At 39.1% G+C, this 18807-nt stretch overlaps 1 protein-coding gene across 2 annotated transcripts; it reads right to left on the bottom strand.

Moving 5' to 3' along the window:
• Positions 1-6200: 6200 nt before the first annotated feature.
• On the bottom strand, positions 6201-18154 carry Tex30 (testis expressed 30). Of its 2 annotated transcripts, none has more exons than XM_036173331.1 (6): positions 17712-18154; positions 11933-12006; positions 11243-11473; positions 8074-8125; positions 7426-7631; positions 6201-6650 (listed from the first exon to the last, which is right to left on the bottom strand). In XM_036173331.1, exons 2-6 carry the CDS (start codon positions 11945-11947, stop codon positions 6477-6479), a joined length of 678 nt encoding a protein of 225 aa, XP_036029224.1. In that variant the 5' UTR covers positions 11948-12006; positions 17712-18154; the 3' UTR covers positions 6201-6476. The 2 variants fall into 2 exon arrangements, with proteins under 2 accessions (XP_036029224.1, XP_036029223.1); XM_036173330.1 differs by lacking the exon at positions 17712-18154 and adding an exon at positions 15548-15709.
• Positions 18155-18807: the final 653 nt, after the last annotated feature.

Below are 18807 nucleotides of genomic sequence, written 5' to 3' on the forward strand. Positions count from 1 at the left end.
AATAGCCTGGTATCTCATGCAGAAGGCACTGATTTTAGAAGCCCCCCAAATACAAAATGCTGCTCTGTCCATCTATCTCATAAGCACATACAAAACTCTGCCAGGAAAAAACCAAACAAACTACTTCTAGCATCATTCAGTGCCTGTGTTCAATGGTACAGCACTTGCTCTAGGACTGAGTAAAGTAAGGTACATGTCACAGTGGGTGTTTAACTGAGCTCACAGAAACCCCTGCAGTGACAAAAGGTCATAGGTTAAACATGTACAGTCCATGTATGGTACTAGTGTTGGAAGTATGTAGGCTATTTTTTTTTAACACCTTGCACTACATAGCCTGTGCTGGCCTGGAACGGCTATGTAGTCCGGGCTGGCTTTGAACTAGAGCTCCTCCAGCTTCACCACAGGTGTATAACACCTCTGTTGGCATCATTATGTAGTTAATCTTTTTTTTTCTTCTTGAGATAGGGCCTTCTATAGCACAGGGTAGCCTGGAACTCTTCATATAGCTTAAGATGCCCTGGAACTTATGGAAATTCTTTGTCTCAGTCTTCCAAGTACTGGGATTACAGGAATGAGACATCATACTCAGTTTGCATATTTTTAAATTAAATGATTTTCTATTAATTTAACCAAAACCAGCACAGTTTTATATACAATCTCTTAACATAATTGAATTGTTGCCCTAATGAAAAAATATGTAGAGTTGAAGTTAGAAAGCCATTCAATCCAATAATTTCTCTTCCTATCAGCAATAGGGTATTTTATGCTTCTTTATAGTCAGAAAATATAGTTCTTAGAATAAATGTTAACTGACAGGTATAACAAATAAAAATACTGGATGCTGTAACTAGGTATGGTGGCATATGCCTTTAATTCCAGTACTCAAGAGTCAGAGGCAGGCAGATTTCTATTAGTTCAAGGACTATCCTGGACTATGTATGGAGTTCCAGGACACTGAGGGCTACTAGTAAGATCCTGTATCCAAAACAAAAACAACAATAAAAACAAAACTTGTGGGGTTGGGGATTTAGCTCAGTGGTAGAGCGCTCGCCTAGCAGGTGCAAGGCCCTGGGTTTGGTCCACAACTCTGGTAAAAAACAAAAAAACAAACAAACAAAACCCCCTTATTTCCCTAGTTATCTTGAATTTGACATATTCTGCATAGTTTTTTAATTTAAGTATGTACTGTTGCCACTGTGTAGAACATATGATAAACTGTGTCTGTTGATCCTGTATAACTTCTTGGAACATTTTATATTTCTTTTGCCATAGGGTTCTGTTTTCAGTTGTTCCCCATTTCAATCTATTCATACATTCAAAACCAAAGTCAGACTTTTGAATGGCCTATTGGTGAATTTCCTTTTGATCAGAATCAAGAGTGGGTCAGAGGCAGATCTAGACAGATTAGACCCTAATCTAAGCAAATAGGCCTGGAAACTCACTAAGCAAGCACAGTTTTAGTCACAGGATACTGTGAACAGTATCATTTTTGGATGTACAGCCCCTCTCCTTTGATGATGTAATTAATATTTCTTGGGTTTCATTAATTCAGAGTTGAGGAACTTTTTAGGCCTCCTCTGAGTACATCAGAATTACTGAGCTTACTTTCCTCAGTACTTGGGCACGTGAAAGAAACAACACATTCTAAACAGAGTAGACTAAAGATGTTTGTGTTTACCTTGGGTTCATTCTGATCTTGGATTTTGACTTTGCAATGACAGTCCTCCAGAGTGCATGGCAGGGATTCTGTAGCTCTAAGAAACCTTTGTAATCACTGTTTCTCAACTATGCCTTCACTCCTGTCTCCCTACACATGCACAATGGCAGTGATTTTCTATAAGAACCACTTTCCTTAGATTTTTTAAGTCTTTCAGGTTTTCTTGGGTAGTAGTGGTGGTAGATTTTCTGATAAAATTTAAAGCAGCTGAACAGATAACTTGATTTCTCTTGATGGCAAATTTTCTCAAATTCGCTTAATGTTAAGTAACTCAAGGGGGATTCATTATAGTATTATCCTCTGTACTCCATGTTCCCAAGTTTTATGGCACTGAATCCCTAGCTAGTACTCCACTGACAAGCTCTTACACAAACCACTGGCTTGGAACAGCCTCTAGAGCTTTGTGGTGTGTTTTCCTATGTAACTGCCTACTGGGATGAGATTTTTTTTCACATAAATGCTTCCTTGCATTGGAAACCTCTTCTGAAATCAATCATAAGTAAGCAGCACAAAAACACATATATTCTTCTTTTTTTTTTTTTTTTACCTTTTAGAGCTTTATTGGGAAAGAGAGGGAGAGAGGGGAGGGAGAGAGAGAGGGAGGGAGGGAGGGAGAGAGAGAGAGAGAGAGAGAGAGAGAGAGAGAGAGAGAGAGAGAGAGAACCAGAGAGACCGTGTGGAGGGAAGAGAGCAGAAAGAGAAAAGGGACACTACCCTTTCAAATAGTTTTTATTTCTTTTTTGAGCTGAGGATTGAACCCAGGGCCTTGTACTTGCTAGGCAAGCACTCTGCCACTGAGCTAAATCCCCAACCCTTACATATATTCTTAATAATCATGAAGGCAGATGTAAAAATTAGAACATCAGAGAGATAGCCCATTACCAACAGTATTTAAAGACACAGGAAGTGACTCAGGGATTCTTTTTAAGTTTAAAACCTGATTGAATGATTTCATATTTTTCAACCTTTTTGAATTTCAAGACAAAACTTTCATTTTAACAAGAACTCTCAATAATAAATGTATAAACAAGCCAGGGGTTGCTTGTAATTATGAGTTAATCTAATAGTTCAATTCAACTCAACAAATATTGATTCAATATAGTGTAAGACACTAAATCCAAGAAGTACTTAAAGGGTGAGTCAAAAGCATTCCTTGATGTGAGTTTGTAATGCATATGGGATGGTGTCAGAGTGTGACTGACAAAGGAAGAACATGCTTGTCTTCGAGTTTCTATTGCTCTGAAGCAACATCATGACCCTGGCAACTCTCATAAAAGGAAAACAGTTAATTAAGTGGCAGCTTACAGTTCAGAGGTTCAGTCCATTATCATGTCGGGAAGCATGGCATCATGCAGGAAGACATGGTGTTGGCTTCAGAAGGCAACAGGAAGTGAACTGTCTCACTGGAGTGACTTGAGCATATATGAGACCTCAAAGCCTGCCTCCACAGTAACGCACTTCCTCCAACAAGACCACACCTACTCCAGCAAGACCACACCTACTCCAACAAGGCCACACCTCCTAATAGTACTGCTCCCTTGAGGGCCATTTTTTTTTTAAAGATTTATTTATTTATTATGTATACAATGTTCTGCCTGCATGTATGCCTGCAGACCAGAAGAGGGCGTCAGATCTCATTACAGAATATTGTGAGCCAACATGTGGTTGCTGGGAATTGAACTCAGGACCTCTGGAAGAACAGCCAGTGCTCTTAACCACTGAGCCATCTCTCCAGCTCCCTTTTTTTTTTTTTTTTTTTTTTTTCCAAACCACCACAATGCATTGGTCTTTGACAAAAGATACTCTGGAAATCAAGGAAACCTGCAAAGAGTGGTGGGAGTGTGGGGGGACTGTTTTGAAGAATGAATAGAATTTTGAAAATAAAGATCAACAAAATGAAAAATCACAGGATGAGACAGAAAGGTTTTCTTTTTCACAAAACTGTAATTCAAGTTGGATGCATTAGGGCTACAGGTTTAAAATATGAAGGAGGACAAGGACAGAATGTTGATAGGGTCCTCTCATGAGGCCACCTTTGGAGGCTCATATTTTAAACTTGAAATACTAACTGATCAAAGCAAGGAGACAATTAAGTGGGAGCATCATTTAAAATACTGCAATTAGTCAGGTGAGAATTGAAAATGGCCTGTTAGACCTAACGTTTTTCCCATTGAACACCTTTGTAACACCTAGTCCATCCAGTCCTGACAAATTGTGTTTGACTCAGGTAAGAAGCCCAGTCATTACAATGAAACCCATTATCTCATATACTAACTAACTAAAACAAATAAATACTAGTGAGTAAGTGTCTAATTATCAGAGGCAGCAGGATGGCTCTTTTAAAAATATTCAAACAAGGTTTTGAACTCCTTTTTTTTTTTTAAAGTTTGATTTCTTTTTTATAATTTAATTTGATTTTATATATCAGTCATGAGTTCCCCTGTCCTCCCCCCTCCTGGCTACCCCCATTTCCATCTCCTCCAGGGCAAAGACTCCCCTGGGGATTCACCTTAACCTGGTAGATTCAGTCCAGGCAGGTCCAGTCCCCTCCTCCCAGGCTGAGCAAAGTGTTCCTGCATAAGCCCCAGGTTCCAAACAGCCAGCTCATGCACTAAGGACAGGTCCCAGTCCCACTGCCTGGGTGCTTCCCAAACAGTTCAAGCTGTTCAATTGTCTTACTTATCTAGAGGGCCTGATCCAGTTGAGGGCTCCTCAGCTTTTGGTTCATAGTTCATGTGTTTCCATTAGTTTGGCTATTTGTCCCTGTGCTTTTCCAATCTTGGTCTCAACAATTCTCGCTCATACAATCCCTCCTCTTTCTGCTGGAGTTCCACCTGGGGCCTGGCCAAGGATCTCTGCATCCACTTCCATCAGTTATTGGATGAGAGTTCTAGCACCACAGTTAGGGTGTTTGGCCATCTGATCACCAGACTAGGTCAGTTCAGGCTTTCTCTTGACCATTGCCAGTAGTCTACAGTGGAGGTATCTTTGTGGATTTCTGAAGACCTCTCTAGCACTTTACTTCTTCCTATTCTCATGTGGTCTTCATTTATCATGGTCTCTTATTCCTTGTTCTCCCTCTCTGTTCTTGAAAAACTGGAAAAAAAAATTGACATGAAACTAGTCAGTAGTCTATATTCTACTTATAGTTTAAAGTTTCACAGCCTCACTTCTAATCTTCTATATTCTGATGGTTTGCTTAAGTTGTCTTTTGTACTGTCCATCCTTTCCCTACTATAATTTTTTCTGTGGTACAGATTGAACCCAGGGCCTCATTCATGCTAGGCAAGAGTTCTACCACTGAGCTACATTCCTAGCTCTAATTAGTTTAAATTGTAGTTATTGTCAGTGAACTTATAGTTAATGAACCAATGGTTATATTTCTGATAGCCTGGGGCATGCTTTCTTGGCTTATAATGTTTTGACACCTGTAGCATTTAAAAAATTTAAATATCCATTGCTTACACATTTTTAGAAAACTTAAGTCTTGTTCAAGAAATGAGTTAATCAAAAAGTAGTATGGTGATATAGAAAATTTGCAATTGTAGTTATACGTGAGTTTCAACTATAAAATGAACTGAACAGTTACCTAGGTTTTCATTTTCTTATGCCATATCTAAGGTGGAAAAAATAACTAAAATTGATCTACTCTACCAGGGTAGAAGGAATGAGGGACCTGGGCAACTTGAGGCTTAGTGCCTAAGGGCAGTTGGCAAGCTACTAATAGAATTTAGCACAGAACCATTCCTTATTTTAAAATTATTTACAAATTTAACTTTAGTCTCATTTTGTGTACCTTCTAAGAACCTCTAATTCTGCGTAGATATAGCATACACTAGTCAAACTATTTAGCTATGTTTAACTTTCTCTTTAATGCATCATCTATTGATTTCATACACTATGTTGGAAATTTACTCATTTTTGCTGTTACTGAAGATTTGTGTTTGAAATGCACCTCTATGATCTTCTTTTGATTGTGTTTCAAGCTGCAAGTCCATCACTGAACATCATTCCAAAAACCTTTCACTTTGTCTATGTGTGCACATGTGGATGCATTTGTGCTCCACCTTACTTTTAAAGACATTGCCTCTGAACTTGGAGCACACTGGTTTGGTCAGACTGGCTGGCCAGCAAGTCCCAATGCTAGTTATACAGGGCGCACTGCTTTTGTGCCCACATCTTTACAATGGTACTAGGAATTGTATTCAGGGACTGGCAAGATGGCTAAGGGAAAGGGCACTGGCCACCAACCTTGGAATGAAAGAACCAACCACCCCAAGTTGTCCGTTGACCTCTGCACATCACCCCTCCCAAGATAAATAAATGAAAACTTAAAAAAAAATGTAAGTACTCATGCTTGTATAACAAGCCCTTTATGACTGAGCCATTTTGCCAGCACTTCCTTTACACTTTTGAAAAGGTGACACTGATTCTCAAAACTAAGCATTTTCTTAGCTACATTTCAGAGTAAGACAAAGCACCATTGTAACAAAATGCAAATGTTTAATTTTTCAAAACTTAACTATACTAATGAAAATAAATTATAGACAACTTCAATATTTGTACATTATCTTCATATAACTATAACAGTGCTTTCAAAAGACATCTTGTAAAGGATATTTTCACAATACCATGTTTCAAAAATAGGGCAACATTAAAGAACATTAGTCTGAAATACATCTCACAACGTTGAGAGGTATATTGTTCTTTATCGAATTAACCGTACTTTTATTCAAAATAACATGGCTTTTAATGACAATCATTTCTTGTCCATTTCAGTGATTTCTTGGATCCAAAACAAGATCTGTGTATTTATTTCCTTGAAAACATCATTTGTTGACCGTCCTTTCACTGCCATAGAATGATTTGCCTTCTCAATCCAATGGATTTTACTGGGAGCTTGCATTTTCTGTGCCACTTTCTCCAACAAGTTCTAAAGAAATGGAAGAGGATTAATATTTAGTAAATATTAATATTTACGATTAATATTTAGTAAAAGATTATCTTTTCCTCATGTATACTGATCTGGCATTCACTCAAAACTATTCATTAAATACCTGCTATATATGCAACTTGGAGTATATAATGAAATCTTTACAGCAGTGTCAGTCCACTTCTCTCAAATAATCACATAATAGAATACACCCAAGCATTTCTTGGCCCGAAAAACTTAAGCAGATTACAGTTATTCAAATTTTTTTCCCCCAAAAATCTTTTCCTAAGGAAATTGTGTGCTCTGGGAAACAGTAGTTCATAATACTCAGTAATATATAAATGCTGCCAATGCTTACTTGAGAGTCAATAACAATCTTACTCAAAGCTGAAATGGTAAACCAAATATATACCCTAGTATCTCCCAAATCATAACAATCAGATATTAATTCTACAAATAAAGATGAAATCTATTTACCAAATCCCTTTCTGGGGAGATGCATTTTGTCAATGTGTTTTTACTTCTATGTACCACAAAGCTACAGGGTAACAACTAACAGACAAATAAGCATTTTTTTTTTTTTTTTTTTTTTTTGGACAGGGTGGGTGTAGCCCTGGCTGACAACCAGTCTGGTCTTGAAGTAACAGCAATCCATCTGCCTGTCTCTTGAGTTTGGGATTAAAGGTGTGGGACACCATGTCCAGAAGCTGAATATGGCAGGTAATAATTGTCCCCATAATATATTTCACTCATACAAAATAGAATTCCAAGTCACCTTTTCACACATTTCATCTGCTGAGCCAGACACAAACAGTACAGGATCCTTTATACGAAAGAGATCTTCATCTCTGAGTTTCTGTTGCTGCTTTGGATGGTGCAGTGGGTAAGAAATACAAATGAGACCTCGAACAAAATCATCAGTGTCATCTGGCTCATTGTGACACATTACAGAAGCAGCTGCTCTCGAGCCCATTGAACGGCCTAAAACCAATTAAGTTCAATTAGAAATATAAACATTTGCATACAATAGTAGCGATAGAATGGTAAAGTTAGATTTGCTGTTCTTTGTATTTATTGAGGGGGAAAAAAAATCACTTAATTCAAAAGAGTGGCAAGCAACAAATTCCAATGGTCTTAATGGAAACCTACAGCTTTATGAAAAGCTTAAAAACTGATCTTTCTTATCCCAATTTTTAAAAAGCAATTATTTTTCTCAATACTTACAAAGGTGAAGAAATTATTTCTCAATGAATCATTTGCAAGAGTGATAAAATGCTATGAATAAAGGTAGAAAGCCTGCTGTTTTAACACATAAAGGTTTAAAATTTGCTTTAAACAAATAAAGTACTTTATAATAAGTATCAAAGTTACATATCAAAACAATTAATTTTAATATTATAATGCAGCTAATACTGAAGCTTACCTCCAAGAAAAACACCAGCAAGTTTGTATTCTCCTGAGGTCTTTAGGTAATTCTAGGTAAATCAACCAAAAAATTATTAGTTCCTCTCATGTCATACTTCACTGGATATTCTTACCATTACTGATGTATACAAAAATTTATGAAAGACATAATTTACAGATTCTTATACGAGATATAGTTCTTTCCTCTTTGGTCATGTGTTCACTATTAATCCTTAATTAATTAATTAATTGATTAATTAATTAATCAACTTGCCTTTACAAAAATATTCATGCAGTAAATTGTCAGACAAAGTCCAAGAACAGAGTCCTGTGAGAAATCTGAGTGCCTGTGAGAAAATGTCAAGAAAATAAGACAAGAGTCCTGTGACCTCAGCTTCTTCAAAACACAGAATTGTTCTTGGAATAGGTTTTCATGGGCTTTCCAGGTATAGCAGATAAGAGTGAATTTACTTCAGTGGCTGTTATTCATATGCCTCTTCTGAAAAACATGTTTTTGCAACATGTTTCTTGTCCTTGTGATTGAACACCTTAGCCATGTGATTCGATTTTTCTTAACCCACAAAATATAAATTACCTAATACTCTAAATAAAGTTGGTTATTGCATGGGACTTTGGTCTGCCTAAATTTGCTGGTTCTTTTCTTCCAGGTCCCACCATCTACAGAGTGGTAAACAAGTGGTACCCAAACAGGGACCTGAAATCGCCTATGAGATAAAGAATGGGGACCCTCACAGAAGATGAATGAGCAAAATGGTATAGAAATCAATAAAAACTTTGCTGTATGTTGAGCTTGTACATCATTTCTTAAAGGGCCACAGTATCAAAATCACAACTACTAGATTGTTTGCAAGTTGGTTATGATTATAATCCCTGGTGTTTAGAAGAAGGAACTTTAGATAAAGAAGTATGGGACAGAGTCTGAAAGAATATTAAAAAGGCATATGAACAAGGGAGGAAAGTTCCTTGTTCAATTTTGGGTCACTTGGGCATCAATTCGAATTGTTATTAAAAATATTTAAGGAAGATAAGTAGGATACTAATCATGATAAAGAGATGACTAATGACTTGTATATAAACTGAATGGTTAAACCTTAAAATTGATAGAGGCAAAGAAGGGAGTTTCCCTGTGCAGGCAAAAATCAAAAGTAAAAATGGTGACATCTATGCCAGGAATGGTTCCCTCAGCTCCCTAACTGGAGCTTTTTTTTGGGGGGGGGGGGTTTCGAGACAGGGTTTCTCTGTGTAGCTTTGTGCCTTTCCTGGATTTCGCTCTGTAGACCAGGCTGGCCTCGAACTCAGAGATCCGCCTGCCTCTGCCTCCCAAGTGCTGGGATTAAAGGCGTGTACCACTACCGCATGGCTGGAGCTTTCTTTAAATACCCTCCCTCCATTGTCAAAAAATGACCTTGAAGCATGGGGTGAAGAATTTGATAATTGATCTAATCTTGAATTCTCTCTACTTTTTGATGAGGACTTAGAAGATCCTAATTTTACAACCCGGGTAAGCTAGAGCATTGTTGGAAAAAGTAATTCATCTACTGATTTCTCCTTGGCCTCATGAGCTGTGCTTGGCATTTCCAGTGCAATTTCAGCAAAATCAAAATGTCTACCTAATTACACACTAACCAATCTATTTAAAACTCTAGAAGTTAAGATGGTGTTGGACAGTCCTCATACATTACTTCCAGAGGCAAAGAAAGAACTACAGCTATTTGAATCCAGACCAAAAGAAGCATTTGGGTACAAAGTGGATTCTTTCACTGCCTTTAAACTTATTTTTCCCACTAAACTGTCTCCTATAGGTATTATAGCACAAGATAATAAACATTTGGAATGAATTTATTTGCACCATAAGGGTCATAAAATATTGCTTATCTTATTTTTTCTGGTTCAATTAGTAAATAATGTCAACAATTAATCATATAGGTCTCTTTTCAAGCTATTCTCTAGAATTTCCTATCAATGTAATAATGTAACTAATAGTATTGGACAGTTTGGATCTCTGCCGTTGGTGGCAGAGAATCCCAGTGCTTCCACTATTCTAATGATATAATTTGCTTGTTTACAGGACACTTATGAATCAAATAACAATTAGATTTACCTAAAACATCTCAAATCAAAACCACTCTGCATATCCTATTAAAAAACAAAAAAGGCTACCGAGTAAGTTCTAGGAAAGCTGCAAAGCTACACAGAGAAACCCTGTCTTGGGGGTGGGGGAAAGGGGAGGGGGTGGTTGGAACACACTCCAAGAATGGAATTGTGTGAGAATTCTGAGTGCTTGTGAGAAAACTCCAAGGAAACAAGATTAGAGTCCTATGACCTTAGTTTTTCCAAAACACAGAATTGTTCTGGGAATGGGTTTTCATGCTCTCCCAGGTGTATCAGCTAGGAGGGAGTTTTCTTCAGCTGTTATTTATATACCTCAATGGAAAACATATTTTTGCCACATGTGGCTTGTCCTTGTAATTGAACACCTTACTCATGTGATTCTTAACTCTCAGAGTATGCCTCAAATTCTAAATAAAGTTAGCTACTGCATGAGACTTTAGTCCACCTCACTTTTAGGTTCATGTTTCCAACTAGGATGGTAAACAGTAAACTTGATAAAGGACAATTATTTTTTAAAAGCTAGTGGTTTCAAATTTGGTGAAAATACTAGCATATAAGGGTGGTATATTTTGATATGCATAATTCTATAGTAGGTTTAAAAATCTAGATCGGTAGCCGGGCGGTGGTGGCGCACACCTGTAATCCCAGCACTTGGGAGGCAGAGGCAGGAGGATCTCTGTGAGTTCGTGGCCAGCCTGGTCTACAGAGCTAGTCCAGGACATCAGGACAGCCTCCAAAGCTACAGAAAAACCCTGTTTCGAAAAACAAAACAAAACAAAACAAAAATCTAGATCGGCATAACTATATTCTAAAGTTATATTATCCCAGTGAGAAAATTCTAAGTAGCTTCTTGGGCAGCAGCATGAAAGAACATGTACGATATGAACATTCATCTCTATGAAAATGAACTAATGACAAAAAAAAAGAGAAACACAACCACTAAATACCCTACGTGTACTGCCAAGTTTCTAAGGATACTCATTAAAATACTTTTATCTAACAATCAGGAAGAATTTTAAGCAGAGCCTTATTATAAGTAAATACATTTTTCTTACCAAAACTGCTTTATATGCCTTGATCCTGTGTACAATATTAAGGCCTTTGCAAGTAAATCTTAGGCAGAAAAACCCATGAGATGCAAGATGAGATGCTAGTGACATCAAATGAGGAAGATTCATATCTCCTGATGCTCCATGTGTAAGAATTATTCCATATGCTATGTTCTTGTTAGGTACCAAACAAACGGCATCCAGTAATTTATTTCCAAAAGGTATTTTTAATTTAACCTAAAATTCAAGAGAACAAAAGGATCAAATTATTTCCTTGACTATTTTTAGACAACTGAATAAATACTTGCATTTGTTTTGCTAAGACTCACGCCTGAATGCATGGCCTCCAAACAAGTCATTATATTTATAGTTTCTAAGAACTGTTTACTGTCTAGTACTTTAAGTGCTAAAGTATTAACTCTTGCAAGCATTCTTTATAATTTTATGAGGCAAGTACTATTCCTACTTTACAGATAAGGCACAGCAGATTAACTTGCTCAAGGTTATATAGCTATTAACTAAGAATCAAAGTAAAGTAGTCTTGTTCTGGCATTTACTCTCCAATTCTAATTCTGTACTGCCTCTCACCATGCAAACTGAAAATAAGACTACTATATAGAAGTGACGATTAACCTATCCCCCCCATTTTCCCCAAAAGAATAATCTGAAGATACAGAACACATAACAATATCTTACCTCTGTATGACTCATTTTCACTGATGAATAATAAACATAAAGTGCATTACATCCAAGAAGCAAAGGGCATCTCCCTGAAAAGAAGATTCTGTTGTGAAAAGTGCGTTGCCAGACATGGATATGACCCCAAAACTATGAATGAGCACATTCAAAAGCTGAAATAGACACAATCTGAAACTAGTTCTCTACAAACTGGTATCTCTCTCTATATTTATTACTTACTCTTATATTACTTTCAAGATATTTATGGGCACTCAAAACTAATAACAGGAGCTGCTTATATTATTATATAAGGCAAATGGGATAGTTTGATGCAGAGGCCTTAAAATAGTTCATTCCAAACTAGGATGTTATACCCTTACAAAAATGTTTTTGAAATATATTTATAAGAATCTTCATTCTTAACCACCCAACTTAATTTCTATATGTCTACTAAATAATTTTCATCATTCCTTTTTCCATATAATATAAATCATTAATTTACTTTCCCTATAGCTATTAAAATATTTTCATCATTTCATTTCTCCCTTTCCATGTAACAGAAGTATGTAACCACAGTCTTTGTCATGTGATCCTATTGAATCTGGGGTTGGCTACTGGAACATTTCAAAGTGCCACTTCTGAGTTGAGGTATGGCAAATTCCTAGAAATCTTGAACCAAATTTCACCCTGAATAACAGAGAAAAACTATCCCAGGAAGTTTTTCATTTTCAGCTAGAATCCCATAATGAAGACAGTTTGAGCAAATTTGAAGCCAAATTAAAGCCTGAACCCAGTTTAAATCACAACTGACCTGAAGAACCATAAACATGAATGGGTATAAGCCACTGCAATTTTTGTGATTGTTGTTCAGTATTCATTCTTTTTATTTTAAGAGAGCTTTCATTTTTCAGCATATCATTAGCACCACAATTTCCATTATCACCCTTCATTGCATATGTTTATGCCTTCATTGGCATTTGTTTATTAACTAGGTAACATTAACATGGCTCAAAGCTCAAAAGATACAAAGAATATATTGTCTTATTCCACCTTGCCTTTCACTCAGAACTCTCAAGGAAACCAGTGTTATTTGTTTCTTGTGATTCTAGTTTCTAGGTGATATTATACTTACAGGTGTACAGGTATACTTGTACGAAAAATTCACAGAAGAGGAAATGTCACATCAAATAATCTGTTCATAATTAAAAAACTACTTTTAAAAATAGGCAGCACATGCTGGGTGGTATCTCATGCCTTTAATCCTAGCACTTGGGAGGCAGAGACAGGAGGATCTTTGTGAGTTCGAGGCCAGCCTGGTCTACAGATCGAGAGCCAGGAAAGGTGCAAAGCTACACAGAGAAACCCTGTCACGAAAAATAAAACAAAACCAAAACCAAAAAAACAAAACCAAAACCAAAAAATAGGTAGCACATACATTTATCCATTTTTTTGTGTTGTACGCATGTGTGTAGAAGTGCATATATGTGTGTACCTATATGTGGAAGCCAGAAGAGAACATCAGGTGTCTTCCTCTACCATTCTTAAGACAAGGCCTCTCACTGAATTTGGAGCTCATCAACTTGGATAAGCTGGCAAGCTAGCCAATAAGCTTTAGGTATCTGCCTATCTGGGTTCCCCCAGTTTGGGCCTGGATTTTAAAGGATGCTGGGGATGTGAAAAACAAGATTCTCAGCTTTTACAACAGGTACTTTAGATCAGCTGCACCATTTCCCAAGCTTCCAACACAAAACTTTAAAATGAAAATGTAAATCGTGAGGTCTTTTCACATTTAATTTATGTGTATATGTATATATGTATGTATGAATGATGTTTCCTCATTGTTCTGTTCATCTCACCCCCACTCTCTTGGGCCTGGAAGTTATTAATCTGGCTACTAAAGCTTTGGAAGTTGAAAGAGAAGTGGATAAAGAAATTATGGCTTTGGGGCCCTTATTTTCATAAATATATCCTTACAATTACTTGTCTTGAGTTCTCCAGTTTAAAAAAAAAATTCTTTGTCAAAATAAGCCTTCTTCTAGTCTAATTATGGGAAATGTAATCACTCAAGAGTGTGAAAGGAGAAAAGGAATCTAAATATCCTACTGCTCCTTAAAGAGATTTAACCTAACATTTAAAGTCTTCCACCTGTACTCACATCAATGCACTTCCAACTATATCTAATGCTGCCAGTTTCTATGTGTTTTGGAGGCTATGATTTATTCAGACTAGTTTTATTGTGTTCCTAACTGCTGTTTTAGCCACTGCTTTTTAGAATTTATTATTCAACTGTTAATATTTCCCAAGGTCTTTATTCCAGTGGGGGGGGGGGGGGGGAAGGGGAGGGGAGGCAGGTTGGGTGGGGCTTGCCTATAATCTCAGGATTCGAAAGACAGAGGAGATAGGAGAATCACTGCAAGTTTGAGACCAGTCTGAGCAAGACCCTGTCTCAAAAAAAAAAAAAAAAAAAAAAACCACCCAGGTGCTGGTGGCACAGCCTTTAACCCCAGCACTTGGGAGGCAGGTGGCTCTTTCTGAGTTCGAGGCCAGCCTGGTCTACAGAGTGAGTGCCAGGATAGGCTCCAAAGATACACAGAAAAACTGTCTCGAAAAACCAAACCAAACCAAACAACACACCAAAACCCTCAAAAACAAACAACCCCCCCCCCAAGCCCCAAAACATCCTTCCCTGTAATTTTAGTGAGATTTCAGAAAGTAGTAAAATTACATGCATGTTTTTAAATTACCATCAACCTAGAAAGCTCTTCCAGATTAACCTGGGGTTTTGCTTTTAAGGAAAACTGTTCTCCCAACTTCATGAGGAACTTGTTCTTCACGACTGTTGCACACACTTGTTCTAGACTGTTTGAGCAACCCTGAAAATGTCCCATAGGGTAAAAGCCCAAAGCAAGTGACAGTGTCGATTTTACCTCTAGCCTTTTTTTTTTTTTGAAAGATAAGGGAGTACTGAAGCGTGTCTTACACAGCAGATGGGGAAAAACAGCACCAACCCGGGAGAAGCAAGGTGACAACTGAATGCTGACACACAAAATAAATGCAGTTGCTTCAATCGAGAGCTGAGTTCGGGAGGAGGGGGCCACTATTCAGAAGGTAGTATTTTATGGTCATCCCTTCCAGTGAGCCGTCAAAACGCCAGGGCCACCTGACTTCCAGTTTAAAAAAAACACATGTATTGTCTGTTACGTCTGCAGCACTACGTGGGCTGTCACCGGGCGAACAAAACTGAGTTCTAGTCTTACCCACTAAACCAGCAAAAATCCAAGCCCGAGGTCAGGGGTCAACGGGATCGTCGTTTATTCGCTCAGCGAGCGCGGGAGCCCGGGGCCGGGCAGCCGCCACGCCGTGGGCGAGCCTCACGTCTGGAAGGCGGCTTCTCGCCCGTCACCCGCGACAGCCCACGGCGAGTCTCCGCGGCCCGCCCGCCCGCCCGCCCGCCCGCCCGCCTGCCTGCCATTCCAACCCGGTGTCCGCCCTCCGGGCAGGGCAGACGGTCCGCGGCTGCCCGACGGCGGCAAGCTTCCTCAGCCGCCTTAGGCGGCGACCGACAGCCGCCGAGGAGCCGCCCGCCTGGCGTGGCCCCGCGGCCCCGCTTCCCGCCGCGGCCGCCGCGCTTACCAGCGAACGCACGAGCCCGCCGGAGCCCAACCGTCCTCAGCCTCTTCAGGGAGCGAACTAACACGCTCGAAGCGACCGCCTCGCCGCCCCCGTCAGCGCGGTCCGCTACTGCGCACGCGCCCGCGGGCTCCGCCCCCCGGCTCGTGGGGCGCGCCGCTCGGCACGCCGGGAAGGAGAGTTTTCTGCTCGCTTGAGCTCGGCCCCGCCTCTCCCGGGCGGTCATCCTGAAATGCGTGTCAGTGCGCTGGTGCAGCGGAGCAGCGCGGGAAAGCCGCTCCGGTCACCACCTTGGCCTCTTCCGGTCAGATCTTCCCTTCAGAAGACAGGGAGTCAGCCCTGCTAGCGCCTTCCTCTCAACCCGCCATGGATTCCTTATCCTTTTGGTTTTCAGGCGCGCCTACCCCGCTGCTGCATGCGCACAAGACAGCTGTGCATGCGAGCCAACACAAAATCGTGCACTTAAACTTATTTTCTAATTAATTAATTAATCAAATTTCTTGCGACTTAATTTCCTTTTGGCAACTGTACTGTGTGGCTCGGTGGGTGCTCTGTATAGGGCAAAGTCAGAACACAGTGTCAAAAGGTTGGCTGTGCCAGGCTAGGCTAAGGCTCCATCATTAACACTGCCTTATGTACTGGTCACTTGAAGGGTGTGTTGCTACCACCTTTGTGCCCATCACTTAATGTGCCATCACAGCAGCTGGATGGCCCTGAGGTTACAGGACCCAGACCCTCCCAAAGTCCATCTGTACCTCCCTCTTCAGAGCCAAACCGAATCCGGTTCTTTCCGTGGGTCAAAAGATCCCAGGCTTCTGGGCTTTGACATCTCACCCCAAACCTAACAAGCTGGCCCCACTGCAGAGCTTTTACTGTTCAGCTCATCAGATTACTTTTACTTAGGACTTCACTCATATGTCTTTTCCTGTTTTTTGTTTGTTTGTTTGGGGTGTGTGTGTGTGTGTGTGTGTGTGTTATCAGGGAGGCTTTTCAAAGTTTAAACTTCCCTTAATGAAGAAAAGGTTGGGGGGCGAGACAGACAGAGAATGTGTATGTGTATTGACTGAATCTCCTGGTATAGGATAAAGTCTAGCAAATGTTTCCTGAATGAATGCATCCCCCTCTGGTACCTATGTTAATCCCAACTTCGAGAATAAGACCACTACCACAGTTTGAGACGAATTTAAAGCAAGCTTGATTTTTATCCGGGTGCACCCAAGAGCTGTCCAACAACTGCCTCCTAAGTCAGGTTACGCCTGGAGTTCATCTCTTGGGCCCCTTTTACGGAGTAAAATCACAAGCAGTCTTACCGAAGGGAGACAATGGGGCAATAAGGAAATTAAAAAAAAAAAAAAATTAAAAAAATCATGTGATCACCCACCATGTGATTAGGAGGGGTCAGGGAGAGTCAAGGTATTCCCCAAAACAAATCAAGGTCATGGGCTGGGGAAGGTCAGGTTCCAGAAAACAGAGCTACTCAACTCTCACAGTAAGTAGAAATTTAGTTTTAAAAATACAGCATAATGGCTCCTGCCTTTAAATGGAGTCAGGCAGGTTCCTCACTGCCCTCTTTTCTGGCACAGTACATACTAAAATGCAATTAGCTAAAAGCCATTTATCACAAGTGCTTTCTCAAGTTACAGTCTTAATACTTTTAATTAATACTTCCTTATTGTCTGCTAATCTTCCTCCCTTCCTTCCCTCCCCCTTCTTCCCTCAGTCTCTCTGCTCACTTCTTTGGATTGTTGGGGATGGAACCCCAGCCTTTGTCTGTGCACACATTCTACCACTGCGCTACATTGCTAGTTCTTGTCTGCTATTCTACTTATGCTTTATTTACTCTATTTGCATATCCCAAGTTTCAATTAAAGTATACAATCTGATGATTTTCAGTAATTACACAATTATTTGCAGCCATCATGAAATGCTAAGCACATATCATTTCTAAAAGAAACCTGCTACTCTTCCTACCTTTAACACCAGACAACCCCCAACCTGATTTGTGTTTACAGATTTACCTTTTCTGGATAGTTCATGTAAATGGAGTCATGGGCTGATAGCTTTGATCTGTCATCTTGCACTTAGAATGTGCAAGTATACTCTGTTTCTTCTCACCAACTCATTTCTATTGCTGAATCCCATTACACAGTTTTATGTATCCACTTACCAGCCCGTGAATCATACTGCTATAGTATTCAGAGATTGCTGTGGTCAAAGAAGCAGGGCAAGACTTTAAGACATTAGGCTGGAGGCTAGGAAGATGGAGAGAGAGTTCTCAAGGCAAGAAATGTTAGGAATGCAGCATTAGAAGAAAAAAAGGCAAGTGCCCCACTCCGGGTCTCAGACTGTGACTTCCAGAATTGTAACAACACAAGTTGTTGTCACAGAAGTAATAAGAAACTAATATTTATTTATTTATGAAACGAAATTTGAGTTCTGCATGTACTGGAATATAATTTGTTTTGATTTCAACCACTAAAGACGTTAAAATTATTCTTAGCTTAGAAGCTATACAAACATGCGTGGTGGGCCAGATTTGCTCTGTGAATAGTTTAAAATGTCCTAAGGCAAGATCAGGCATGGTGGCCTACTCCTTTAATCCCAGCAGTTAGGAGGCTGAACAGGTAAAAGGAACTCTATGAGTTTGAAGCCATTTTGCTGTACATAGAGTTCCAAGCCAACCATAATTACCTAGTAAGACCATGTCTTAAAATAAAAAGAGAAAAGAAAAAGAAAAAAGAAAGAAATTAAAATATAAATAACCACGATATAAGTCTCAAGAAGTAAAAAAGAGAAAAAAACAATGTCTAAATCAATTACCATACCAATTAATTCAGCATGACCAAATAATACAATAAGCATAGCTTTTTACACTGTTTCAAAATTAAAATGCTATTTCTGTAATTCACTATAAGTGAAGGCAACAAAACCAGAAAAATAGAATACAAACAGTTCCAATAGCTATCTGAAAAAAACAACTGCTATTTAAAGTTCTTCTGATTGATAAGCTTTAATAAATTAGTAAATTTTTAATATTTTAACAGTGGCTTATCATAAGCTATAGCAACAGTCAATGTCCAATTAGCATATTTAGATTAGGGTTAAGTAGGCACCACTACTCACCCCTGTGATGCCATTTTCAGCCACAACCCATAATTATTTATTGATTGTAAGTTTCCATTCTTTTTCAAGAGACAATAACTATTCCCTGATCTATCTTTGGAACTTAATACAGTATCTGAATGCATATTAGGTACTCAATA

This window comes from Onychomys torridus, chromosome 23 (assembly GCF_903995425.1).
Source record: "Onychomys torridus chromosome 23, mOncTor1.1, whole genome shotgun sequence".
NCBI classification, from domain to species: Eukaryota; Metazoa; Chordata; class Mammalia; order Rodentia; family Cricetidae; genus Onychomys; species Onychomys torridus.